The following is a 26,936-nucleotide window of genomic DNA, read 5'->3' as shown; positions in this document are numbered from 1 at the left end:
AGTTCAGGACATTCTATGATTCTATGAATTTTTTTTCACTGTTTGCACTGTGGCTATGGCAATGATGGGGATCCTGAAGACAGAAACAACTTGTGACTTTATTTCATCGAGTCCATGGCAACATGATTCTTTCCTCTTTGTTAATGGCCAGAAGGACCCGTGCAACTTTCAAGAAGTCGAAGATTCAAATGACCAAACAGACAAGCGTCAGAATTGAACATGAGTGTTTAAGTGGCAAGGCTAGGAAATGGCCATCATAACAAATAATTTAATTCAGAAGACTTTCCTTGATTTAATGCTACCTTTGTGTATATTGTTGCATCTACAGTGAAGATGTTATATTTATGTATGTCAATTGCAAAACAATCTTGAACAGTAACTTCATTCATTTTTATGTTAAATGAGGAATAATAATTACTTAGCTTTATTTTTTTCAGAGGTACGATTGTGAACACTTAAGTTTTTGGTGTACCTATTTCATACTGATTTATGAGATAGCTATTCATGATTTCACTACATGAAAAATGTTATAAAAGTGGCAGGTTAATTACAGGGTATACTGTTATTGGGTGAAATATGGTTATGTCTGTTTTCCAAGTTACGCTCTCATAATACAGTGTTACATCTTTGGAACATAATATGTACATATGTTAGCATAATCATCAAGAAAAATTCATAATCTGTACACATAGATATCTCTGAGTCTCTTTCTTTAGTCCTTCTTTGTTTTGAATTCAGGAAGGATTACTTGCATTAGCAGAGAAGGCAGCACTGAGTGTTTGCACTGGTTTTGAATAATGAATTTCTGTAGATTCCAGAAATGACATTCAGCTCCTCAAACATTTTCTGCAAAGCAAGCAGAATACTTTGAAGTGTGTGCTAAGAGAAAAAAGAAATAAAACCAAAATGTGAATCTCCTGAAGTGCTATCCTCCTTTTGTGGAATGGTTCAGTAGCTTAATGAGGTTAATTTGTATTAGGTTGTGGTAAATCCTTTATCAACTGTATAGCGGCTTTCATTTCACATGAATGTGACAGATATGTACTTACTGCACTGGAACTTAATTATTTGATATCATAAGGAGCTGAAATCCCTACATTTCCTCTTAAGGAATATTCATTGCATACTCTAGATGGTAAATAGAAACTAGATGATGGTTGGCCTAGATTTTCAGTGTTTGAAATATCTCTGTATACTTTTCCAGGTTGTTTTGGTTTTATACCTAGGAAATTTCAAAGCAGCTTTATTAAAGATTCCCAAAATACTATCAATAATATATGACTATATTTTGTTCTCTCTACTTTTTCACATATCTTTTCACCTTTTGAAATGCTTTTCTGTATTGTACATGAATTTAAGTAATCGTTTCATTTAATTACACTATTTTCCCAGAAAAGTCTTAAAATGCTTGATTTTCTCTCCCTAATTACTACAAGCCAAATCTTTCAAAAGTTTTGTTTCAGTATGAACATTTGCCTCACAGCATTTTAGAACAGCTCTTTGAACTAGCTTCCATTCCGGATGGCTGCTGGTGCACATAGTACTTAATTTTCTCTTAGCAGGTATATGATGGCATTTCTGTAGACCTGATAGAGCTGTGTCAAGCTATTTAATAAGACAATGAGGAGACAACTTTTCAGGATCGGTGACAAACATCAGAATGCAAATAAGAAGTAAAAACGAATATGGTAAAAAAATAGGTGGGATGAAGTTCACGTCCTACCACTAAATTTACTTTCCTTTCTCTACTCAGTGTCTGGGTTTTTTATAAACCTTTCACAAAATACAAATAAGTTAATTTGTGTTAAGATGTGTGGGTGTAAGATGTATAATTGCCTCTCAGAAATTAATGTAGACTTAGAAAAGCAGCATGTGTTTGGTCTACTACCTGTTATACATTTGAAATATATCCTAGAATATTTTTTATGGTATTCACACACACACAAAAAAAAACTTAGAACAGTTTTAATGAGAAAAATGAATGCATTTAAATTGTTTTATTGATATATACTAATGAAATTGTTTAGAAAATAATTAATAATAATTTTTACAGCCAGCTGTGCTGGTAGCTGTAAAAATAGTTGTTCATCATCAAACGTATGAAAATATCAGAGACTGTAAAGTTCAGGTAGATAATATAAATTGCTTTTTTATGCAGAAAAAGATTTTTTTTCTCTGAGATTTCTGATTTATATGTAACATTTCAGTGTATCACATTATGATGGATTATGGGTTAATTGCTCGCATTATGTTAAATCATTTCAGCTGTAGTACAGCATGATGTGATAGAGTATAATCTAACCTGACATAGTATGATGCAGTGAGTGACGACAAAGATCACAGACTGTTCAGTGGACTTTGTTCTGCTGAAAAATGCATAATTGCCTGAAAGAAATGTTTAGTAGTTTATGTTTTCTTGATGTCTAATTGCTGCCTTTGGCTTTTGCCTCTAGGTACATTCTTGGGGTCCATAACCTACATCAAATTTATTTTATTTTCTCAGCCCTTTTGGGAGCTGATAGTGTGCAATAACTACTGAGTGGATCCAGGAATCTGTGTTGGGCTCCTGAAAACCTATTAGTAGGGCCTCCTCCTCATGGAAGCTCTTTTGTATTGTTTTCTATCAAGGATATAAAAGGTAGCTGAAGTGTTTAGTACACAAGCTTTGCATAAAGCATGCAACAAGTTAAACAGCAGAAGAAATAGAGGGGCTTAGCGTTGCCGTTAGAATATATATTGCTTTGTGTAATTTGTATTTATCCCTTTATACAGTTGTAGGTTAATACGAGCTAAAGGTTCAGATTTCTTTCTCCCTTCTGATGGAAATGAACTATCCCCAGAAATATCTGGTCTTGTATCAGTAACCCCTGAAAGTTCTGTTTAAATAATATTTTCTGAACTCTGGATCCTTTGGTAACTGACTGCTCAACCAGAAAGGGTAGTTTGGTGGTTCTTCTCTTATGAAATTGGACCTCTCATAGGACTCCAGTAGCAGGATTCTGGTGATCAGTTAGAGCAGCATGGGTGGAGGTGATGGGTACTGGATAGGGGATAATAAAGATTGTCCTGTTGCCCCCCATCTTTGAAAAACTTTGACTTCCTGTCTTCCCAGACTTCCACTGCAGTGCCAGACAGAAAGATTGAAGATTTCGTTCTGTACTAGATTTTATTTCTGTTTTTCGTTCGGGGGCTGTCCATCTGTAGGAAGGTTTTGGGGTATCATACAAAAAACTGCATCTGCCCTGGACATAAAGTCTGGAGACATAGATTCTGAAAACATATGCATGTATGGGTAATTTAACATTGATACTCTTCCATTTCAGGTTTCTCCCTTAGCAGAAAGAAAAAAAAAAAACTTGGTAGAGATACAGAGCTGTTTATGGGAGTTCAGAAATTAATATAATTTCCAGTTTAGTTTTATAATGTTTCTGCTTCTTGCTTCACTGGAACAGTCCTGTATGCAGCCTTCTCCAATTGTTCTTCTTTAGCCAGTGTTTTCTGCCTGAAACAATTACACTACATTTGACAAAGAAATCAACTTTACATTCTAATGTTAGTATCATTGTAATACTAGTTTCATACATGGCAGATTGCCTTACAGAGCCAAGTTTAATGCATTTCTAATTAAAACCAACCGACCAACCAAAAACCCAACCCAAACCAAACCAACAAAAACCCAACCAAACAAGACAAACAAAACCAATACAAAGAGTGCGATAGTACCTTGCAATGTTATCAAATTGCTCACCTTCTTATTTTCACAGCTCACCATGTTAAAACTGGGACCTGTGAAGTGGTGGCACTCCACAGATGTTGCAATAAGAACAAGATAGAAGAAAGATCACAGACGGTGAAGTGCTCCTGCTTCCCTGGGCAGGTAGCAGGTACCACCCGGGCAGCTCCTTCTTGTGTTGATGGTGCGACTACTCTATTGTTTCCTTTTGTTGCATGCTCTTAAGAGGTTTTGCTGGCTTAATATCATCAATGAGAACCACACCATTACAGTTAATTATTTAAGATAAGAGTAGGAAGGCTTCTACATTTTGAAGGACATGGCCAAGGTGAATGTCAGGAAGATGGGAAAAATGAATTATTTGCTATTACTCTGTGGAAATGCTAAGCAAAATTATTAGATGCCAGTGAAAGAGACCTCTTGATAAGCTACATTTCATCTAACTAACAGGGTGCCCTTGGAGTTGTATGAAATTCACTTAATTAAAAGTGTTTATGCAAAATCTATGTGAGCATATCATTTTCATGTGCTGCAGTCTGTGTTTTATTTATATATTTATTTTTATCATACAGAAACAAACAAGAAGAGAAACAGAACAAAATTCTGGCTGTTTCTTTAAACCAACACTGTTTTCCTATTCATAGTACAATATTAATGCTTTACTTAACAAATCTGGCATAAGGCTCATATGTTTTATTTGGGAAAATACTAGCTGATTTTTCACATCTCTTTCTCTGAAAGAAGAGCAGGATGGATTCACCCTTTACATGATCTCCTTACTGTTGATATGTTGTTGGCTGTCAGTGAAGCTGTAAACATGTCATCACCAGGGAATAAATTTTATCAGGCTATGCTAGACTATATAGTAGATCAGGCAAAATATACTAACTTCAAAGAAGAGATGCTACTTAAAACTTTGAAATCTGGCTAAGCAAGAGAAAATTAGGGTTGGAAATAAATGCTGTGAAATTAGTTCCTGAAATGCAGTAAATTAAAAAACAATACAAAATGAAACAGAGTACAGAGATTGGCTTTGAAGCATATAGCACCTTGTGCAAATTGAGACCTAATTTCTTGTGAAGGTTCTGAGCTGGCTGAAAATCACAGGCTAGCTGCCAGTCAATGTATTTCTAACATTTTCCTGAAAAATAAATGTTACAACATAATGACATAGTAAACTGTCCATTTCAACAACATGCAAATGTGTTTGTTTTCTCTTGTAGCTTCAATAGTGGAGCAGAAATGGTGGTGCCACATGCAGCCATGTCTTGAAGGGGAGGAATGTAAAGTTCTTCCAGATCGTAAGGGATGGAGCTGTTCCTCTGGGAATAAAGTGAAAACAACTAGGGTAGGTATGATACGAACCTTACATGTTACTAACAGGTGAAAAAAAAAAAAATAATAATTGCACACGGAATTGTGTGCTCATGGAAGACGTCAGCTGAGAAGACCAAAGAAATGTGGGAGGAGAGACATTGGACTTCCTGGTCCTGCACACTTTTCTCAGCATACTTTGCAATAGCTTGAACACGGTAAGCAGTGTGCCAGACCTTCTCAGGTAAGTAGTGGAGATTACAGTAGAGCTGATCCCTTTTACAGCAAAACAGTGGTGATCAAATGTATTATAATCTGATATGTATTTCTCTCTGAAACTAGTTGCACAAAGTCTATGCACCCTGTTAAGCTCTTCATTCACAGGAGAACAAACAAGTGTGTTTTTATCAATAGCATGGAATTACCATGTTTCTACATAGAAACTGCTGAGTATGGTAAGCATTTGATGTGTTGTTACAGTATGATCTTCTGGCTCTTTCTGTTTTGTACAACTGGGATTTCTAACAAAATTTGGACAAAGTTTCAGTGACTTCCTTTTCTCCATTTGTCAGTTTTTATATTATTTGTTCAAAACTACATCAACAGAAATATGTCTAAAATTCATCATATGCCAAGCCTGAAAACAAAGTAAACATGCTGTCATCTCAGCTTTCTAGTGGCTAACTGAAACAGAAGAAAAACAATTTCTTCAGCTAAGCATTGAGGGTGCAAACTTCCTAAAATTACAGTGTCGTGTATCTATAAGGTCAACACAGTTGTTTGTCAACATAAACAAATTAAAATGCACTCTGAAGACACTTATGCATGTGTGTAAGCATAAACACCTTTACCGTTACACCCCACCACACACACTGATGACTGCTTTTGCTTGTAAATATTTGGTAATTGTTTGTAGTGTCAGGCCATAATTTTCTAATTTAGTGTTTACTCTGTGGAGGTGTTTGAGTGTCCATGTCATTTGACTGAAATCTTCCTTGAGCTAGATTTCTGGTACGCCTTGGTTGTAGTGAAAAGTAGTGTGCATTGATTGAATTATATTCCTTCTATTCCACAGAGTGCCCTACATATCTCAGTTTCTGTATGTGTCTTTAAAACATTTTGACATTCTTTGAAGGAAGGATACTTCCTAAATGTTTGATACAGCATTCTACTCCCGAGCCCTCTTTCAAATGTTTCTTCTGAATCTAACCTTGCTTGAATGCTGCCCACACTTAATGTTGTACATGCCAGTGCAAATCTGATTATATGCATGTAAAATGTATGTGCATGTATAATATAACCAAACAGATCCAGAGAGAATTTAGTAGTAGTATTAGAAACAAAAAAATAATAATGTGTGTGTGTGTTTTGAAATCAGTCTTGGCTACTACTACATGGCACTATTAACGTTAAGGAGTGTACACCATTTTATATTTAATGTGTTTAATAAGCAGGAAGTAAAACTGTGGGTCTGATTTACACTTCTGTAAGAAAGAAAGAGTTCACAAAAGGGGGAGATATCAATTAGAATTGCCTTGAGGAGATTTCTTCCTAACATCTTGTCAAAAGGTAGGTTTTTTTGCATTTGTCAAAGTTATGAAGTTCTGTCCATCATCAGGTATCTGCATAAGCCCAAGGACCTTGTCCTCAAGGCCTTATACCACTGTTGCCAACTTCTGGGTCTGGCTGTTTGCAGGAGATGGCCTTTTCTTGTCCTCCATGGATGGTAGCAAGCCTTAGGACTCACTTCATATTTCTTCAGAAGTGAAGTTATGAAAAAGCCAGTACTTTTCTCTATTTGCCGTCATACTCTCTGGCTCAGTACAACAGCTACCATAACCTGCCTGAAGACCTACCACCAAGAAAAGGAAAATACTAATCCCCTTAAATCCCCTGCTATTTGTTCTGCCTTCTAATTTGCCCAGATGCTCTATGTTGCCCCCTTCTTCCTTAATTTTGCACACACATTTGAGACAATAGCAAATTTGAGTTCAAATTCCTGACTGAAAGTTGGTCTAAGTCATTGAAACCAGATGGCAGGGGAATGAAGGTCTCTGTCTTTCTAGATGCAGGAGTCTGAGATTTTAATAGACATCATTCTGATGCCCAGAAAAATATTCGTTGCTATTGGAAGTGTGAGTGATTCTTTGTGTTAAGAGAGTAGCTCATTATCAAAAAGCAAGTACTTTCTCCTAATATTTAGTGACTACAATATTTCTGTATATCTTCTTTCTGCTTGCCACAGTCTATAAATAAAAGGAAAAAATCTAAATCTAATCTGTTGTTTCAAAACCTGTGTTTTTTTGCAGAAAGTAAAAAGAACTGTACAGAGAGTTAGTATTAAGAAGCCATGAATAATAAGTTTCTGATTGTCAAATGGCATAATCCATATGTGATTATCATGTATAATGTAAAAGCATAAAGAAACACAGGGAACTGAACAGCTTGGGCGATTTAAGTGTATTGCAGAAAAGCCTTGTGAAGGCTTTCCTGAAAGGCCTAAGAAAGTCTATATTCACCTGCAAACATCTGTAAGTTTGCCTCCTTCATATGCAGAAAAAGTAACCCAATTAATTGCTGAAGTTCTGCTTTCTCTTCTACAGGATACCAAGTTCAAAAGTAGCACCTACGTTTCATATTTCAAGCTGTTAATAATTAAGCATTAGGTTAGAGATAAAACCAGTGGAGGAAGGAGGTATTTTGCTAGTCCACTTCTGTTAGCATATTTAATCACACTATGTTACAAAATGATAATACCAACTTCTTGATACTTATGATATCAGTCACTAAGCAAAAAGGCCATTGAATAATGGGAGAGAACTAATCGATTTTTAAAAATGTGGTCTACTTGAGGTTTTACAGTTTGTTCAGATATGGCAATCTAATAAGGTATTAATAATACATGAATAATGAATTACAAATAGCGTAAATGTTACTGAGGATACTCAGAATGCATAAGTTATGAAAAGCCAGGCGGAAAATATTTATCTTCAGAATGCAAAACTAGGTATTATGGAAAGATTAATCTATTTTTCCTAATTTGTCTCCATATTAGTGGGAGAGGGCTGACACTAGGACTTAACCCTGGAAAAAGAATGAATATGGGGGGAAAAGTTTGTGTGAATAAGCTGGGTACTGTGTTAACTTGTGCTGGCTTAGAATTGACTATTTTGGGTCTGTGTAGCCTGCAGGAGAGGAAGGGGAGAAAAGGCAGTGACAATTTAGCTAAAACAGTATTTTTTTTGTCTTAATATAAAGAAATGCATGTTTGTGTTCCTGAACATTATACCAAAAAAAAAGAGGATGCTCAGGAACACATTAGGAGAATTATGAAATGATTATGTGCATGCCTGAGATTTACCAGGCACATTGTGGCATTCCCCCCGACTGAGGAACTGTTGTGACAGGAAACAATTGAACTTTTTCCTACATGGCTAGGCTCAATGTTTTGATAATTAAACACAGACATTTTGTCATGTTACTCCCTTCAAATGATGACAAAATTGTTTAAGAAAAGGGGGAAAATCCGAAGAATTTTATTTACATTTGAAATATCTTTTGTCCTTACCGCCTTTTTCTAATATAATTATTTTCATTCAAAAAGACCCCTAAATGTAGGTTTTTAAGCTCAGATCCAGATACCAGGCTTTACTCATATTTTTTAAGAACAGTACATTGGCCGTTATCTTTATAATAGAGGCTGACTTTAAATGAGAGCACCAGGAACTGCCTGTAACCCGTATGAAAGTGCATGCTGCAATGCCTCCTGGGGCTAGCTTGGAGCCTGTTGTGGCTCCTGGGCAGCCCGTAAGCCCATGTGTCTTTCCTGCAGAAACTAGAGCACAGAAACACAGGGGAAGTTGTACATCCTGGTTCTCATCTTGAGACCTTGGGCTTGTGACATGGCTGAAGAAGCATGCACTTGCACCTAGGAGTAGGGAAGTGTCCCTGGGTGGATATTTTAGGCAGATGTAGAGAAATATGCATTGATATTTTTCATGTGAAATATAGTAGAATAAAATAGAATAGACTAGTTCAGTTGGAAGGGACCTACAATGATCATATAGTCCAACTGTTTGACCAGTTCAGGGCTGACCAAATGTTAAAGCTTGTTGTTAAGAGCATTGTCTAAATGCCTCTTAAAAACTGACAGGCTTGGGGCATCAACCAGCTTTCTAGGAAGCTGTTGTGACTTAACTTGGTAGGGAGCTAAACACCACACACAGCTGTTCCCTCACTCTCCACCCCAGAAGGATGGGGGAAAAAATTGGTAAGAAAGGTAAACCACCTGGGTTAAGATGAAAACAGTTTAATAGGACAGAAAGGGAAATAATAATAATAATAGAATATACAAAAACAGTGATGCACAATGTGCAAAGCCTATCCCTGAGCAGCAGTCCCCCTGGGCAGCTTCCCCCATCATACTGAGCATGACATCATATGGTATTGAACATCCCTTTGGCCAGTTTGGGTTGATTGTCCTGGCTGTGCCACCTCCCAGCTTTTTGTGCCCCTGGTGAGAAGCTGAAAAGGCCTTTACCACTTAGCAACAACTAAAACATCAGTGTATTATCAACATTATTCTCATTCTAAACTGAAAACACAGCACTGTACCAGCTACTAGGAAGAAAATTAACTATCCCAGCCAAAACTAGGACAGAAGCTTGTTCCAGCATTTGACCACCTTATCAGTAAATACATGCTTCCTAATGTCCACTATAAACCTCTCCTCGTGCAGCTTTGAACCATCACACAGTAATGAAATAAAACATTGTCCTTAAGCTTTTAGTTTGCTTTGGTAGAACTTCTTATGGAATAAGGCACAGTTTAATGCAAAGTACTCAGTTCTATCTAAAATGTGTGGAGTGGAATTTAGGGGACTTTGCTTAGGTTAGGACTTTCTAGAGTGAGATCACTAGCCCAAACTCTAGCCTGTCTTTTTAGTGTTGGAGAGAATTGTGCAGTTCCAGAGGACAATTAATTTTGTCCTAAGATAAGTCAGATGAATTACCTTCTGGAGGTGCTTATGTCTTCCTGGTAACTCCAAAGGAAAGCCACGATGACTAACTCACCACCTGACATTTAGATACTTAATGCTGAATAGGAAGGTGCTGATTCGAAGGCTTTACTCTCTTGGATGTGGTCTTCATTAGGAAGATGATAAAAAATCACCTTCATTCTTTGTCTTTTTTTGGGAAGCTTTGGACTTTGACCTCTATCAAATGCAATATAAGAGAAGTTTCGAAAAGGTCATGTTGTGAGGATACACAGCTATAAGCTAAACCAGTGAATCATACTGTGATGAGCAATGTATCCAGTCTCTCTGCAGCAAAAATTGGCAACTGGTGCATGTCTTTTAGAACTGACGCATTGGTATAATACGATGAAGAATGATAATAATAATGATGATATAAATGATAATATAAATATGATATGATATGATATGATATGATAAATTAACCAGGAAGATCAGATGTAATGCAGAGCATGTATTGATTATGAACCTCTGAAAAACTCAAGAAGGTGCGAGGGAACAATGTTTTCCTATAAACAATTGAAAGTAGTATTTTTAGACAGGTCTTAAAGGGCCTTCATTTGGAAATGGGCATTCAACTTCTGGAATAGCGGAGCACCCACACTTTTATGAGGAGCAGAAGGAACTGCAGTTGTCACTCTGAAAACTGGCTATCATTTTTAATATGTGTGGAAAAGCACACTGCAGAACAGAAAGGAATCAATATCTAATATATTACTATGTAACTATATGCCAAACCAATATTAGAAATAGAGTACTGTAAAAAATAAAATACATATTACAAGGACAAAGAGAAATAAAAGAGAAATATTACAGGGCCAAAAATAAATCCATATTGAGTATATTTATCTACATTGCAAATCCAAATCTGCTTTCCAAATCAATACCAGAGACAGATGACTAGTGTGAAAATAACAGAAATATTGCCAGGATGTAGAGAAATCCATACTGAGAGTGTTTATCTACTTTCCAAAACAATATTGGAGAGAACCTGAAGTCAGATATTTGTAATATTCCATTTAATCTAATTTTACATTATGGCATTCAGAGTTTAAAAGAAACTAAAAATTGAATAACATTCTTGGAAGAGGGAAAAGTGTACCATCCAAACACACCAACTGGCTGCACACGAAGCCAAATGGCGTTCACTAAGTGCATTGCACTACTCTGAATCAATGCAGTTCTGTTTCTATCTATAAATACTGGTTACATTTTTACCCCATCTCCTCTCTCTCACTTGCAGATGCTGGATTGTTTCTAAATTAGTCACCGTTGCTGAAAGGAGAGACAGTAATTTTATTTATGTTTCAGTTTATAAAATAAGCTGTTCATAACCCTTTCTACACAAGGAATAAAAAGACATCTGTTAGATACCTTTACATAGTAATGCTTTGCAGTGGGGTACTGAGATTCCCAGTATCAGGAGGCAACATTAGTGGTGACTCATCTACCACCGGCACTGTCACAGCCACTGCTTCAGTAAGACAACAAGAGAGCTAAAATGTGTCCCTGTATATGAGAAGAAAACAGTATTTTTTTGTAACTGAGCCTGACATCAGTGTTACCAATGCAGCTACATTAATTGTTGATCTGTGCTTCTCTGCCTGAGCTACAGATGCACAGGCTCTTTAAGCAGCAGCAGAGTGCAATAAAATGGAATAAGCATTGTTGTTTTTTCTGGCAAAGTTGAAAAGAAATATTGTCATTGTGGTAGCCTGAAGCATAGGAGGTTCCATCTGAATATGAGGAAAAACATGTTTACTTTGAGGGTGCCAGAGCACTGGAACAGGCTGCCCAGAGAGGTTGTGGAGTCTCCTTCTCTGGAGACATTCAAAACCCACCTGGACACATTCCTGTGCAATATGCTCTGGGTGAACCTGCTTTAGCAGGTGGGTTGAACTAGATGATCTCCAGAGGTCCCTTCCAACCCCAACTTTTCTGTCATTCTCTGATTCTGTAGCCTCTTCCCTTCACATATTTATTCCTTTTCCTCATTCAGGCTTTTCAAAACCAGCAGTAGTAATGGCACATAATTAGAAAAAGCAGAAATTCATCATGTAAACATTGTTTATACGTTATTCTAGGATGTTTCCGATAGGTCAGATGCATACTAGTTGTGGTCAGTCAGTGCCAATAAGGCAATGTATTTCTCACACGACATTTTTTCAGTGTAAAACTGCTACTAACTTCCATTACATGAAAAAAATTGCCTTTTGTTTTGATCACTGTGAAATATGAAATACTTACAGGATAAATCAATCATCTACCATGTTTCAGTAATAATGACAGGAAGTGCTTTTCTTAACATCCTTTAAGGCTCTGTATGAATAAATTAAGAAACAACCTCACTGTAAAAGTGCTCTATCCCTCTGCCTCACTTCAGAGCCTCTGTGTATAGAATCCTCACCTTCTACCTTAATTTCAGTTGAAGTTTTATAGGAATAATACGTATCCATACAGTGACTAGCAATACTTTGTGGTTCATAAAAAGGATGCAATTACAATAGAAGTAAGTGCACAGACTGTAGCAAAATATTACCCATGGAAAAGAGTGATTGCAATTGTGACAGCCTCTTTGTTGCTATGGTATCTCTTTCCATGCCTTTGGCTAATCTGTCACTAGGAGAAATTTGCAGCTGTCTCAGTATGTTTCTCATTGCTAACTCAGAGACCCTGTATCTAACCTGTCATTAAAATAGCAGTAAATGGTGTGTACACATTTTCCTAAAATACAGACAAGTTTCAGAGGGCAAATGAGCTGGTAATGGAAATAGGGTATTTTCTGGGGTCAAGCTAGCTTTTTGTATTAGTCAGTAATTACTGTTTTGATCTAGCACCACAATTCTTTCATATTGAAGGTCTATTTTTTGTAGGGCACCTAAACACTAATCTTTTGGGACACTTGGGCATTTTGATGAAAATAGTTAGCATTCCAGCCAACACATGTTACAAGAAATCATCAGTATTCAGGGCTATGCAATTCAATGATGTTCCTAAAAATGGCTGCTACATACCAAATTTACTTATTTAATGTGAAGTTGGTGTGCCTAATTCTACCCTATGAAGTCTACATTTGACATGAGTTTAGGCCTATAGCTTGATGGTCACAGAAATCTAGACAAGCCTTAGTCCTTTCCCTGAAGGCAAATGTACTTAAAATACCCACAAAAAACAGTTATGGTGGAAAAGAATAAAAGAACAGGTATTGTGGTGTGAAATGATATAAGTCACAGACTGAAAGGACAGTATAACTTTTTGGGCAGGTGAGGATAATCCAAACATTCAACTCCCAGGAGATTTTCAGTCTCAAATTTTGTTTAGTTTTGTTCTGGCTTCTAGTTCTACGGATACTGATAATAAGAACTGAAAGTGAGGAACATCAAAAGAGAGAATGGGTTAAAGGCACTATTCATAGGTACAGCTCTTTTGGAAAGAGGGAGTCTGTTAATGCATTACTTGAAAGAAAATAATTTCTAAAAACAGAATTGTACTTTTTTCTTTATTAGCAGCTTTTGCCTAGGAGGTTTGTGATTTTTCCTTATTTTTTTCAATCCCTTGATGCATCTCTTTGTGAGTCTTGTTTCTAGCTATTCAGAAGGCTTGCTCTAAAGTTTTTGTGAGTAGACACACTGTACAAATCATGAGAAATGAAATCTTTTGCAATCCCTTCATCACACTCAGAGATTGTTTGTAATATATGCTGTGGTTTATACATTTTTATGAGGGAATAGTTTTTCCAAAGGTAAGACTGCAGCTATTGTAAAACTTCATTTTAGCTTCTGCAGAACCTGAAAATTTACAGAATTACTCTGAAATGAAAGGCAAATATTTATGCAATATTTAGAGCAAAATGCAAATGGATTTCAGTTGTATGTCATTAATTAACTAATCAGTGATTTTTGCAAGCATTACTTTCTTCCACATGGGAATCCTCTACTCCATCAGTCCAGCCAAGAGGATTTCTGCCTTTGTCCCAAAAGATTCAACTTGTGATTTATTTTTCTTTCTTTTATTTTCCCCCAATTTGTCCTTTGCTGGCATGTTGAGATGCTGACCTCATGTCTGAAGAATAATTTTCTGCCTCTGTGATGGAAAATAAGATTGGGTTCCAAACACTGTGTGTAAATTACTGTTTTTCTCCACTTCTCCACAAAGTGGAGAAGTCCTGACACCAAAATCAAAGATGTTTCCACTCTCATTTGCAGCTCCATTCTGCCCTTTCACAGCTGTCCAAGATGGGCTCTTTGAATATCTAGCAGTCCTTTTCAGTTTTCCTGAAAAATCTCTGTCAGCTTTTACTGCCTCACAAGTTACCACATAGGAAGATGATATTCAAATGCCAGTATAGTGTGAGTCATGCTGGCGTGCTCTAGATCTAGTGCTTCTTCCTTGTCTCACCCTCCTTTGCCTTCTGTGAGGGCTTCTTTGGATCACTTCTGCAAGTCAGAAATGATACATTTCAGCTCAGAGGGACTGGAGTGTTCTGAAACCTCACATTACCTGCTACCTAAATAGCTGCAGGCAGAACTCTTGCCTCGTTTCATGGGTGTTTGGCACAAACTGCGCATGGATGCTTAGTCACAGAACTGAGAGGAGGGAGGGGAAAGGTGGCCCCCAACTGTCCAAAGGTATGACTTTCAAGTCTCTAAAATTCCACAATTTTCTTGAGGTATTTCCTTACTCTTTAGGACTATTTATAGAAAACCTCAGAAGTACCGCCCGATCTCAGCTTTGCTTTTTTGCCTTCTAATATGGAAGGAAGGAAATGGATAATAATATCAAGCAGAGAAAGTCAGTCATACAGAGCATTATGCACCGTCACCATTGGAGAAGTGAACAACTCTCAAACCAGTGGACATCATATTGCTCAGATTTTATTCCCTTGCAGAGCAAAGTGAGCTTCATGGTGAATCTTACTTATTTCTCCGTAAGAATAATGAAGATAGTCCTGTTCTATCTGAGAACTGTTCAAAATGAAGAAAAAAATTATTTCAGGCAAGAAGAAGTGGAAGATGGATGTCTAGGACTATTAAAAAGAAGAGGATCAACTTTGAGTTTCCTTCTACTGTATCATTAGCACACACAGATGATTCCTTCTCAGATCTTACAGTCCTGACTATCATTCATCCTCTTCCATATCTGCAGTGAGAAAGGTGATAGAGCTCTGTAGTAGAGATTCTGGATGAAACTACAAGATATCCAGTTCATCATGACTTATTGGTATGATGTGACCTGTAGCATTATGCTGGCAAGACCTCTAAAACCACAAGTGAAGAAAAGTGTGTCTCCAGTTTATGAAGACGGATATGATCTTAAGGATTGTGTCTAACCAACATGTATCTACAAACTCAGTACTTATAGGGGAGTTGAGAATTTTAACAGAGCTGCATATTTTAAGAGGTCCAAAACAGCTTTGCCTCTTCAGGTTCAAGAATTCCAGAAAATATCTTACTGTGCCAGACAGAAGAACAACAGCTTGTTTCTTCATCTTGAATTCAAGCTTTGTGGCTCAGGAACATGTCCCTCCCAAAAGAAGATCAAAAGACTTTACCTCTGTTTGTGCAGTTATCAAGTCAGGCAAAGGCACTGAAAAATCAGAGTAGTAGTTTTTCTAGAATTCTGAGATCCCTCTGTCCTGCCTCCTTGTCATCTTTTCAGAGTGACCTTGGAAAATGAGAGTATAGGAAATTTATCATCTTCAGGACATCATTCTACTTCCAGTTGTTAATAATTATTGTTCAACATTTTTAAAGTATGAAAAAGGAACAGGAGACTTTTTCTTAGAATGCAACTTGACAGATTTGAAGCTGATTACTTGCCAAGCAAATTTCTTTTTCGAGGGCCAACCAAGAAATTACCAGAGTCCTTCTTCTCGCTCTTGACCATAAGGCACATTATTGGTACTTACATTCCTGAAATTTGAAGGCAACAACCTCTTCAGAGCCTTTTGGTCTTTCCTTCATTACCTGAGATTTTAGATTAGTAGTCTCTAGTTGTTATTAGCTACTCCGACTCATTCATACTTACCTTTTCTTGGGTCACATACTAGTCAGAAGATAATGAGAAGATGCAAGTATGAAGACAACTGGCCAGGTTATTTAACAGATATTAAACTGAATACCAAAGCAGGTTCTTAGTTAAATTTCTAGAGTTCTTTTTTTTTTTTTTTCCTTTGACAGCATGCATCTTTTCTCTGTACTGTGAAGTTCAAAAACAGTATCAAGATGATCCCCAGTACAGAAGAGCTATATGAAGCTGTAACTTTCACCAGGAAATCTCCATAACACACAAGCAAGAAGACATTTCTAATCAGTTCAGGAATGATGCTAGTAATGTGCATCAAGTTATCATGAATTTAGGGCAAATGCCAGGAGAAAGCATCAAAACCATCATCTTCTGGAATTAATACCACTATTATGCTATCTTCCAAGAATGAAATTTTGTCATCTACATGCAACTTCAAGCATGGATGGCAGATATGCTCTCTGTTTTGTTTTGAATTTATTTACTAATTAAGTTGATAGTACTAGTTTCTCTTTTGCCTTCTTTTTCTGATGACCAAGATGACTACAACTATTAGCTGGGAATCAGCAACCATAATCTTGACAGACTTTATGTATTTTGCCCTGGGCAAAATTGTTCATCTATGACAGCTTTTAGGTGAAAAGGCCTTGAGTCTTCCTTTTCCTCAGTTCTATTAAGACTTGAGACAGAGTGACATGGATTTTTTGGAAATCCTCCAAGTCTGCCACTTTTCTTCTGTTTCTTACCTCTATCAGAGTGATGATGTGGTGGGTGTTCCTGCTGGAGATAGTTAAAATTAGATTCCCTTAAAATAATTTTATATTCTCTGAATGGGTACCCATTACTCTGTCAGCACCCACCACTTTTGCTGAAGTCTTTTCTTCATGTGGAGATTCTAAAAGGATGGAAACAAAGATGAAAATGATCGAAGGGTTTCAAGTTGATGACTGATTCATTGTTTTTAAACATTTTTTCCCTGCCTGGATATTGCTCTGCTGTTTTCTAACTTGTTTTTTAGTTGTCTTATATTCCCTCAGCTGTGGCAGTATTCCTGGAACCTAATGTGAGTGCACTACCTCAAAATGCCAGCAGTGGAAGCTGGTAGGCAAATGGGGAAAAATCACCAGAGGAATCTCTGAAGCTTGGGACAAAGGCAGAAAACACATCAGTACTGCACTAACAGAGCAGCAGGTACCCTCATAGAGAAGATAAAATTACAGGTAAGGAAATCATTTACATTTCTATTTTTATCTAAACCAAATGGCTTATTACTCTCCATTCAAAATCCCAGAAAAAATAGCACACCACAAATATCTGAAGAAGAAAAATATTTCAAATGTGATGAATTTAGACTACCTGATTTTTCAGTGGGGATAATTTGAAATTCAATCTTATCCAATTTCTGGAAAAACATATTAAAATATGAAAATCCATTTTACCTATTAGGCGATTTAAAACCCTTACCTGATTTTAAAATAAGGCTGCTTTGTTTTGTTTTTATTTTTAGAATATTAAACACAGCAAACTGCTTGTTACAGGTTTTCCTTTCCAATCAGGAACAACATTAGGCTTTTCTTTAGGTGAGGTGAGATAAAGCCACAGACAGGAGGACTCTGTTCCCATCCCTCCTCCCCCATTTACTTTCTCACAGTTGGAAGGGTAGTGTAACTATAATGTGTCAGTTTCCTCATCCGTAAAAAGGAAGGAGGTCATTTTTATCTCCTGCTTGAGATTAATAGATGGAATGAGTGATGTAAAAGAGAAGAAAAATACATTTATTTAATTAATTGTCTTGCAGTCTTTTATGGCGCCATGCTGCAGTCCCTCTGTGGAGCTGTGATCACCACAAACCCTTCAAGAGGACATATCCTTGTCTGAGTTGCTACAGTTATTATCTGTTACAAAAAGTAAAATAATGTTTATGTTTAAGTCTTCTTTTAATATAAAACTGTTATGTCTAAATGAAAAGTTTTGTGAAGTCAAAGCAATTCTATCATAAACTTAATTTCTTTGCTGGGTTACAGAAATGTTGAGAAAGTTTAGTTATGTGCATTGTAGTGGTACTACCTTTTAGAAGAAAATAATGATGAAGTACATTTGAAAGACTAATTAATTTGATTTAGCCTTACATAACTTGTATGTCTTCATCAGTTATATGCTATGGTAATTGTCCAATTGTATCAATCAAGTTTATTTTGTAAACTATCAAGGAAATATTAATACAGAACTATAAAAATTTGTTTCGTAGGATTTAAATGTATAGATATTTTATTAAAGTAACAAGTTATTGAAGCTACGAGTTTGATCTTGTAATGTATGTTTCTGATGATTTGCATCATGATGTTTAAATTAAAATCCTAAAGGAAAAAAGAAAGAGAAATAATAATCTTTTCATAAGCATTATTTAAAGACATTTAGGTGATTTTGAGGTGTTGTGGAAGCTTTTTTTGAAGTAATCATTATTAGCAGGTCGAAACACTACCTCAAATATCTAGTTAAGGAACTAGCTATCTGAATTGAATATTGTCTTTTGAAATGTGCCGTCTGTTACTTTATGGTGTTTCCTGTAACCTACTTACCATAGAAATGAATGTAAGTGGAGTTATCCTCAGAATGATCACATTTTACAAGCTTTAAACTTTTGGATTTTCATTTATTTATTTAAGTATTTGTTTGTTTGTTTTTAGTTTTCTACTTTAAACATGTATGGGAAAAACACTCAAATCTTTTGTTTAGAAGGAATTGTATTCCGACTTCATGGCTCTTTTCTATACCACAGGTCTATCCATGGACTTACTGTCAAAGAACTTTTCAATTACTGTTTTATCATAGTTAAAGATTGCTGATATACTTGCAAAAACGAGTGTTATTATCAATTTCTATTGCTTTTTGGTGACAAATCGATGAGTTTGAATTTGAGTTTGTTTAAACCTTTACTTTGAGGTTACTGTTATTGCTTGGGCGTGTTTTTGAGACTATGGCCTTTTGCTAAGAGAAGTTTCTTTGGTTCTGAAGTATGTTTTTTCCTGTCATTTTGTACTTTTCCTTGTAAGTTAAAGAAAATTCCATCTATCCCAGTTTTGTTTTCTGTAACTAATTCCATAACAGTGTAGTACTTGACATGTGTTTGTTTCTTAGGCAAACGTGTAAAACTCCTCAAGCCCGAATGGAGAAGTAGAGAAAGGAGGTTTCTGCTGTGCCTGATGACAATTTTTGATTTTTCCACATAAACAAAATATTCTGGCTCCACGTTGGAGCACTAGTTGTGATGAATCCTAGTCTTGGTCGGATTCTAAGGAAGGGCCAGAACGTTCGTTGAGGAATAAAGAGTCAAACCACTCCAGAAAATGTGTTCCAGCCCTGGTTTATTACTCACAGAGCAGCAGGTGTGTACAAAAACAGGTTTACACAGTATTAACAGGAATTGTTGTACTTTACTCCTCATTGTAGTTGCTTAGTTTGCTTCAAATGCCCAAGAATCACAGCTTGTTTGAGCAGACGTTCAGGAGCGTGGTTGGTGAGACTCTACATTGTGCTCCTGAGCAGCCTCAGTGTATCAGTCAGATGATTTTGGGAACTTTTAATCATCTTTCTTCACTCACTCTCTTTTCAAAGGTAGACCCAGTTGATGAACTTAAATTACTCACTATCGTGGGAAAGCAACAGATACTCTGGAGAAGACAACAGCCCTTAGAAAGGCAGTATGTCTTGGTACATTCAGTCAGGTTTCACTTTGTATTTGAAAGCTCAGCATTCTGTACTGGATTACTTATAAATTCAGAAAAAGCTGGGAAGGGGTATATCCACTATGTTTCTAAGATATGCTAGATGTTATCTCTTTAATGTTAAAACCATGTATAAGATTAAGAACTCCGCCATTTTAAGGAAGGTATGCTGTGGTCTAAAGTATTTTTCCTTTATCTGTTTTTCTAATCCTTTGAGATTATTCAGAGCAAGTGGAAAACACAATTTACATGTGAAAGGTTTCCAAAGCCTTTTAGTTTTAATTACAATTTAAACCCTGACTGTTGAGGTCCTCACTTTAACACCAAAATTTTCTTGCTGAAATAACTGAGAACAGTGGGAAAAATGAAATACAAATTTATACTTCAAATGGCATTGTGAGAAATGAGTCTTCAAAATGTTTGTTTCTCTGTAATGGAATGTCCTAAACACAAAAATTGTCACAAATGCAATTCTGATTAGTCACAGTGCAATAAAAGTATGAAAGAAGTAAGACCTATAGAGTCTTGTGATTATCAAAGACATCGAAAACTTTTGAGTCATTAGGTGTACTGGGAAATATTCTGTTTAATTAATAAAATGAGCCAGAGATGTTTGCTGAAGGACAGACCTGAGGATCTAGAATTCTAAATTGCTCTATTACAGGCTTGAGAAAATAATTAGACTAATACTTTTAACACTGCAGTGCCTAAAATAGAGTTCAGGGAAAAATATAAGGCTCTTAAGTCTTGATATCAAAAGTTTGGGAGGGTCAAAGTGTTCTGAGCAGGAATGAAACATTTGAGGACTTGAAAAGGTGTCTATGAATTCGTCACCTTCTCTGAAGATAAATTAATCCATGTCGTTATCATTAATTATCTGTTTTCCAAACTGCTCACAAATCACTCAAATTTTGCCTTTTGTCATTAGCCCAAATGAAATAGCAGTCTGTGATATTGAAACAAGAGCCTATTTCCTAACTCACAGTTAGGAAAGTGTCTTTCAAGCTTATAAGCTGAACCGTTTCAATGAATAAATAGATGTGAGTGGCAATGCAAACTGACATTTGCTTTCATAAGCCATGTATGAATGATAGTGCATGGCAAACACACTGTATGGATTTTGAAGTTCCAGGAAACAGTGTGCTTACATCTGCTTAAAAGATTCATTTCCAACCTCAATGTCATTCACAGAGGGCATAAGTGGAAAAAATGCGTTGGCAGATGTTTGTTTCTGGTTGTATGGGCCCTTCTGTTTCTGCACTGTAATATTCATATTAGGCTTTCACTACCAAAACAAAGTTATTTATGTCATGGAAAAATATTACTGATACAGCCCTCTTCAAGTCTATTCATTATTAGGAAAGGTATCCTAAATCACTTTGTTACCCTGTTTTTTGTCTATCTACATATAGTCTCAGTAGAATATAGACAATAAGGACGCAAAACGGATGGAAGTGTACTGCATAGAATTAAGGGTGGTCTTGGTATGATATCTCTATCTAATCTCCATGTCTTGGAGGACAATCCATAGCTAGACATTTTTTCAAGCCATTTCTCAGGCTTCTTTCTTCAGGCATTTATTTAAGGGATTCTTATGGTGTTCCCTGTATTTAGCTTATCTTAGGTTTTTCATTAAATATTTTTATGAGACCCTTTTTATTTTTCAAAGAAATCCCTACGGCATTTTTGTTTCCCACAGGCCTTTAATATTTTAGGGAAGAATGCTGGGGGTGCCAAAGTTGATTTTCTTCGTCTAATGAAATTCTACGTAGCTCAGAGCAAGCTACTAATTGCTTAAAAAAAAAATGTTTCATTTCTCTGTCTTATGTATCTCAGTGAAAAAAAAGGTAGCTTGTTGATTCTTGAGTATGCTCAGATGACACTCAGGCTATGACTACATACACAATCCTATACAGTTGATGGTATAGTTCTGATTAAAAAGAAAAACCCCAGTATTAAGTTATTTTTGTTTCTTGTGTTTATTTATATTCTTTAGCAAAAACCTGAAACAGATGGTCCATCGTACTGCTGAATCATCTGTGGAGGAAAGAAACACCGGCTTAAAAATTTGCTTCTTTCTTCATTTGCATTGATACATAGTCCTGATGGTGTTATAATAGGGTTCTCTCCCCCACTAAATTCTGTCATCTACTGTGCATGATGAAAAACAGATAGAATTGGAGTTGCAAGGACACCTGTAGAAATGCAAGTTGCTGACTTTCAAGTGCTTGACTTTGCAAACTCAAGAGTCTGTTTTTCATATGGATTTTCTGTATGACTTGTGATAAACAGAGAAAAAAATGGAAAGAAATGCCAGTCAAAGAAATAGTAATGTACAAAGTTGTGTTATGAAAAGTTCCAGCACACACTGACTTCAATATATAGTATATTGTTATTTATTTTCTTCTAACATTATTAAATAATAATTAATTACATGCCTCATTTGCATGTGTAAATGATTCTGTAGTTAGCAAATAATTAGTGATTCATTTGTTTCTCTGAAGAAACAGATTTGTTATACCTATTTGTGATCCTGTAACTTTGATGCTTTGTGCATGAAAGTAAGGAAAAGTGCTTTACTGTTCAGAAAATATTCACTCAGACATTCATTACATTCTGTAGTCTTGATTTTCCTCCCTTCCTCTTCTAAGCCAGAAGGAAATCTTGACTAAAAGTATCAGGCTGGGTTTTTATTTGGAATCTATTCTTAGGTGATAGATGGTATTATCTGCTGTATTCAGCAGCTGCGGGGATTTCACAAGCAAGGATTTTTTTCACCCATTGACAGCAGCTCTGGAATGGAGGCTGTGCACAAAATCTCTTGAGCTGGTAGCCTTCCTAATGCACTGCATTTGAGGTCTTTTCATCTCTGGTCCATTCTGTTGAAAATGTTGTATCCAAAGACTGAATCTGTTTTGAACATTTAGTGAGCAGAAGAAATGGGGAAAACTTCAGTTGCATTTAATTATATATTGTTGTTTTAAAATAAAACAAGTGAGTTCACATGCAATTGCTGCCAATTTACAGCAGCCACTCACTAATTTAAATTAAAAAGTCTGCAACTGCAGAGTAATTATACTTTAATTGCATATTTAGTACAAGAAAGTGAAGAGTCTAATGCATTGTATTTATGATATAACAGCCACATGAAAAAATATATTAGCATAAAGAGAGTAATTATGTTCTAGAATGAAAAAAAATAATTCAAATCAACACCTAGGATGCTAAACGTTTTATGTCCTTTTGTTTTTTTTCATTTGTATTGTTAAACAGCAGCAAAGTTAATTTCCATACATATTAATTACTAACTGAAAAATTGATTAGACTTGATTTGCACCTATTCAGTGTGTTACTGTTCTCTGAGGCTTCTAAAGATCAGACACATACTGCTATCAGTACCCCCTTTCCTATAAAGTCCTTTGGCATAATAACTTGCTTCCCAGCCACTCAAACCAAATAGCTTTTACTGTATCCAAAATTAAGCATTTCTGGGAATACTGTCACTAGATATTACCTAAAATTTCACTGCCTCATTATAAAGTTGCCTTTAGCATCCGAGAGATCTATTCTTTCCCTAATGTGTATGGATATATAACTTCCATTAATGTTAATGGCTGGTGTGTGCTTGCACATAACAAGCATTACTGTCTTACACAGAGGCAAATGTGGACCACTAGGTGTGTTACTCAGAGTAGCAATGTGTGACCTGGAAGTTTAGACAAAAAAATAAAAGGAAAAAAACCCCAAAACAGTAGGTGGAATAATAAAATTTCTGGCAAGGGAAAGCAGTTAAAAACTCCAATCATATATTCATAAAAACTAGGAATATACAGCTTGGCTTCCTGTGCAGTCTGTATAAGCAAAATGACCTTTGTATATGATTAGACACTTGTTATAGAACAGAGATTTGCATAGCTATATGATTTTTTTTCTTTATATCACCTATTTATTCTATGTAACAGTGTATATTGTTTTTATAGGGATTTTTTCATGACACAATTGTAGAGCTATATGGGCGGAGCAGACAGGCCTGCAGATTATGATTTTACTGAGTTTCTTTGTGACTGAAGAAAACACATTTGCACTTCCAAACAGCCATGTAACTGAGCAGTCATGTCTGTGTGAAAATACTCTTTTTGCTAGCTGCAGTTTGTCTCCTTAGTCCATGCACTGGCAGAGCTGCATGTAACAGAAATAATAAATCACAGAATGGTTAAGGTTGGAAGGGACCACTGGATGTTGTGTTGTCCAACCCCCCTGTTGAAGCAGAGCCACCTTGAACAGGTTGCCCAGGACCAGACGACTCTGAATATCTGCAAGGATGGAGACTACACAACCTCCCTGGGCAACCTATGCCAGTGCTCAGTTACCCTCACAGTAAAAAAATATTTCCTGAGAGGGAACCTCCTGTGTTACAGTTTGCATCCATTGCATCTTGTCCTGTTGCTGGGCACCGCTTGAATAGGTCCTGGCTCCATCTTCTTTGCGCCCTCCCTTCAGTACACATTAATGAGCCTCCTCTTCTGCAGCCTGAACAGTCTAGGTTCTCACAGCCTTTCCTCATATGAAGATGCTCCAGTTCCGAATTCACCTTAGTGGGCCTTTAACTGACTCTTTCCAGTAGCAATATGTCTGCCTTCTACCTGGGAGCCCAGAACTGGTGCAGAGGAGAGGTGAAGGATCACATCCTTTAGACCTGCTGGCAATACTTCGTCTAATACAGCCCAGCATACCATTAGCCTTCTTTGTGGAAAGAGCATGTTGGTGGGTCATGGTCAACTTGGTCTCTCAAAAGTCAGCTGGCACCCTCTCTTTTCAGTAGCAAAGGTCTGCTCTGTGGGTGTGTAGGCAGAATAAAGAATTCAGCTGGCTTCCAGTGACTGCCTGTCCAGTTGTGCCTCTGAGGAAACCGTTCTCTGGTTTTACTTTGGTTTTGGTCTATTTTGTTGTTTGGAAAAGTAAGAAGCTTTGATCCTGCATCTACATGGCCTCTTTGGGAGTCTCACATCCTTTGATATGTCTTCAGAGTGCTTTGCATCAGTTGATTTACCACAGTTTTTGATATATATGTATCAAGTAAAGCTAATAAAAATCCACCTGTGGATAGGATCAGAAGATGTGTATTTTACATTATGTAGCTCAGTGGCACCTGGGTCCATGAGTAGAATTCCAGCTTGTTAAAATAAAGCAAAAAATAAATAGCAATAAGATGCTGTGCCAGCCTTTTGAGCTTTGGTGCAAGGCGAAGAAATATGTTGCCTGACTTTTAAATTAATTCTTCATTATTTTTTTCAGGCAATCTTCCAGTATAGAAGGGGCCACGTGAGGCTGTTTCCAACAACAAGAACAAAACAAAATAAGAGCAGTGTAATAAATAAACCCATGTATCATAAAAATCACAAAGTATAATTTTATCATTGCCTTCTTAAGGGCACTTACTAGAAACAACTTGGTGGAGAAGGCATGAACTCCTTGAACAGTCCTTTTAATATTCTGCTCTACATTTGTGCTCTGCAGAGCCGATGGGAGCTGTATGCAAACAGTTTTGCTGAGAGCAAAAGAATGTTTCATCATTAAGGAGCATGACCCTTCTCTCTGTGACCAAAATGAAAAGCATACGTCCCTTGATGTCATAAAGTGTTATTGTGACTGTTCCAATGAGTTGTTCCTCAAGAGTTGGGATGATGTCCCCTGGTGCAATTTGATATTAAAATGTTACATGATCATTAATTGTATCCACTGACACAGCAGAAATATTCCTCAACTTACGTTTCTTTGATATGATGGTTAGCTTTTTCTTTTCATGTTTAAAATCCAAATCAGACATAGGGAAAGTCTAATTATTATGAAATGCTTTGTCTCCCACTCTTTCTCTGTGGTCCTTCTGTTCCACTCTTGTCTCATGTTAGGCTGGGTGAAACCACTCTAAGTGAACTCCTTGGTAGTTACTTTATACCTTTTGAATAACAGGATATATTTATGTCGTGTTTATGTATGCATCATTTTTGTCCTGTTCCTCTATGAAATGATTCTTGCTTGCTAAGATACACTTAGCCCTTAACAGGACATTGCATTTTAAAGTAACATGCGAAGAATAGAATACATTTCCAGGATCTATCACTGCTATACTCAATGGCTAACATTTTAAAAGCATAGTTGTTACCATGCAGAAGTTCCAACATTGAAAAAAATGAACAAAATACAGAAATTTTCCTTGAAACCAATGCTTTTGACATTTGTGGATTGTTAATTTGTGACCTTCAGACTTTTTAAATTATATTTTTAAACATGGTCACAATTCAATTTCTCCTTGTCAGGTCCAATTCCGACAAAACACTTAAACACACAATTTAAGTTGGGGAGCAATCCCATCTAATACTATTGGGAATTACTCACTTACTTAAAAACAATTGAAAGAGCTTTGCTGGACAGAGATCTTATATTTCAGTATCAGTTTCCAGTACTTCAGAAGCGGATTCTCTATGTACAGTTTTGATTTTCTGATTTTCTTTTTCTTTACAGGTAACCCGATAGCTAAAGACAAATCAAGTCAGTCTCAAGGCTGATAACATTAAATACAACACAAGAATTTCATTCCTCCAGGCAATCCTTGAAGTGAAATTTTATACTGCTGGGTTGTATCCTTCAGCATCAATTGTTTCATAGAGAACCTGGCTTGTAATCAGCAGCAGCCTTGAGATCAAAACTACTGGAAAGTTATTTTGAACTTCTGTATCACAAAGATTTCAACTGATTGAACTGTGTACACTTGTAAAATTGCACTTGCTGAGGAATTTGCAGCTGTAATCACAAGAGTTGATATTCAAAAGGTGCAGAAAAGCAGCAATCTTTCGGATTCTCCATTCCAGACCGGTGGCTTTTCATCTTGATGAAGTCAACCTCCAATATGTGTTGGTTCCTTCTCTCTAAAATGAAACCTGGACCACCATTCAGATTGCTGGTGGGACTGCACACTGCTTTAATTAAATTTCTGTTGCAGAAATCATCCTCTGGCATGGCGCAGTTTTAGACATTTTAATTTATATTCTAATCTTGGAGCTCTCAAAGGTACATATTTCAACATCTTGAAGTTGCTTTTGTTATA

The 26,936-nt window shown here is 36.5% G+C and overlaps 1 protein-coding gene across 1 annotated transcript in view; it reads left to right on the top strand.

Moving 5' to 3' along the window:
- TAFA2 (TAFA chemokine like family member 2) overlaps positions 1-26,526 on the top strand; it is a 52,500-nt gene extending 25,974 nt beyond the window's left edge. The window contains exons 2-5 of the mRNA XM_082062289.1: positions 3,765-3,917; positions 4,957-5,081; positions 19,245-19,492; positions 26,354-26,526. Coding sequence (XP_081918415.1) covers positions 3,765-3,917; positions 4,957-5,081; positions 19,245-19,256 — 290 coding nt within the window. The 3' untranslated portion in view covers positions 19,257-19,492; positions 26,354-26,526. The remainder of the gene's footprint in view (positions 1-3,764; positions 3,918-4,956; positions 5,082-19,244; positions 19,493-26,353) is intronic.
- Positions 26,527-26,936: the final 410 nt, after the last annotated feature.

The sequence above is a fragment of the Streptopelia decaocto genome (genome assembly GCF_964273445.1).
Source record: "Streptopelia decaocto genome assembly, chromosome: 1".
NCBI lineage: Eukaryota > Metazoa > Chordata > Aves > Columbiformes > Columbidae > Streptopelia > Streptopelia decaocto.
This window is presented reverse-complemented; position numbering and strand designations above follow the sequence as displayed.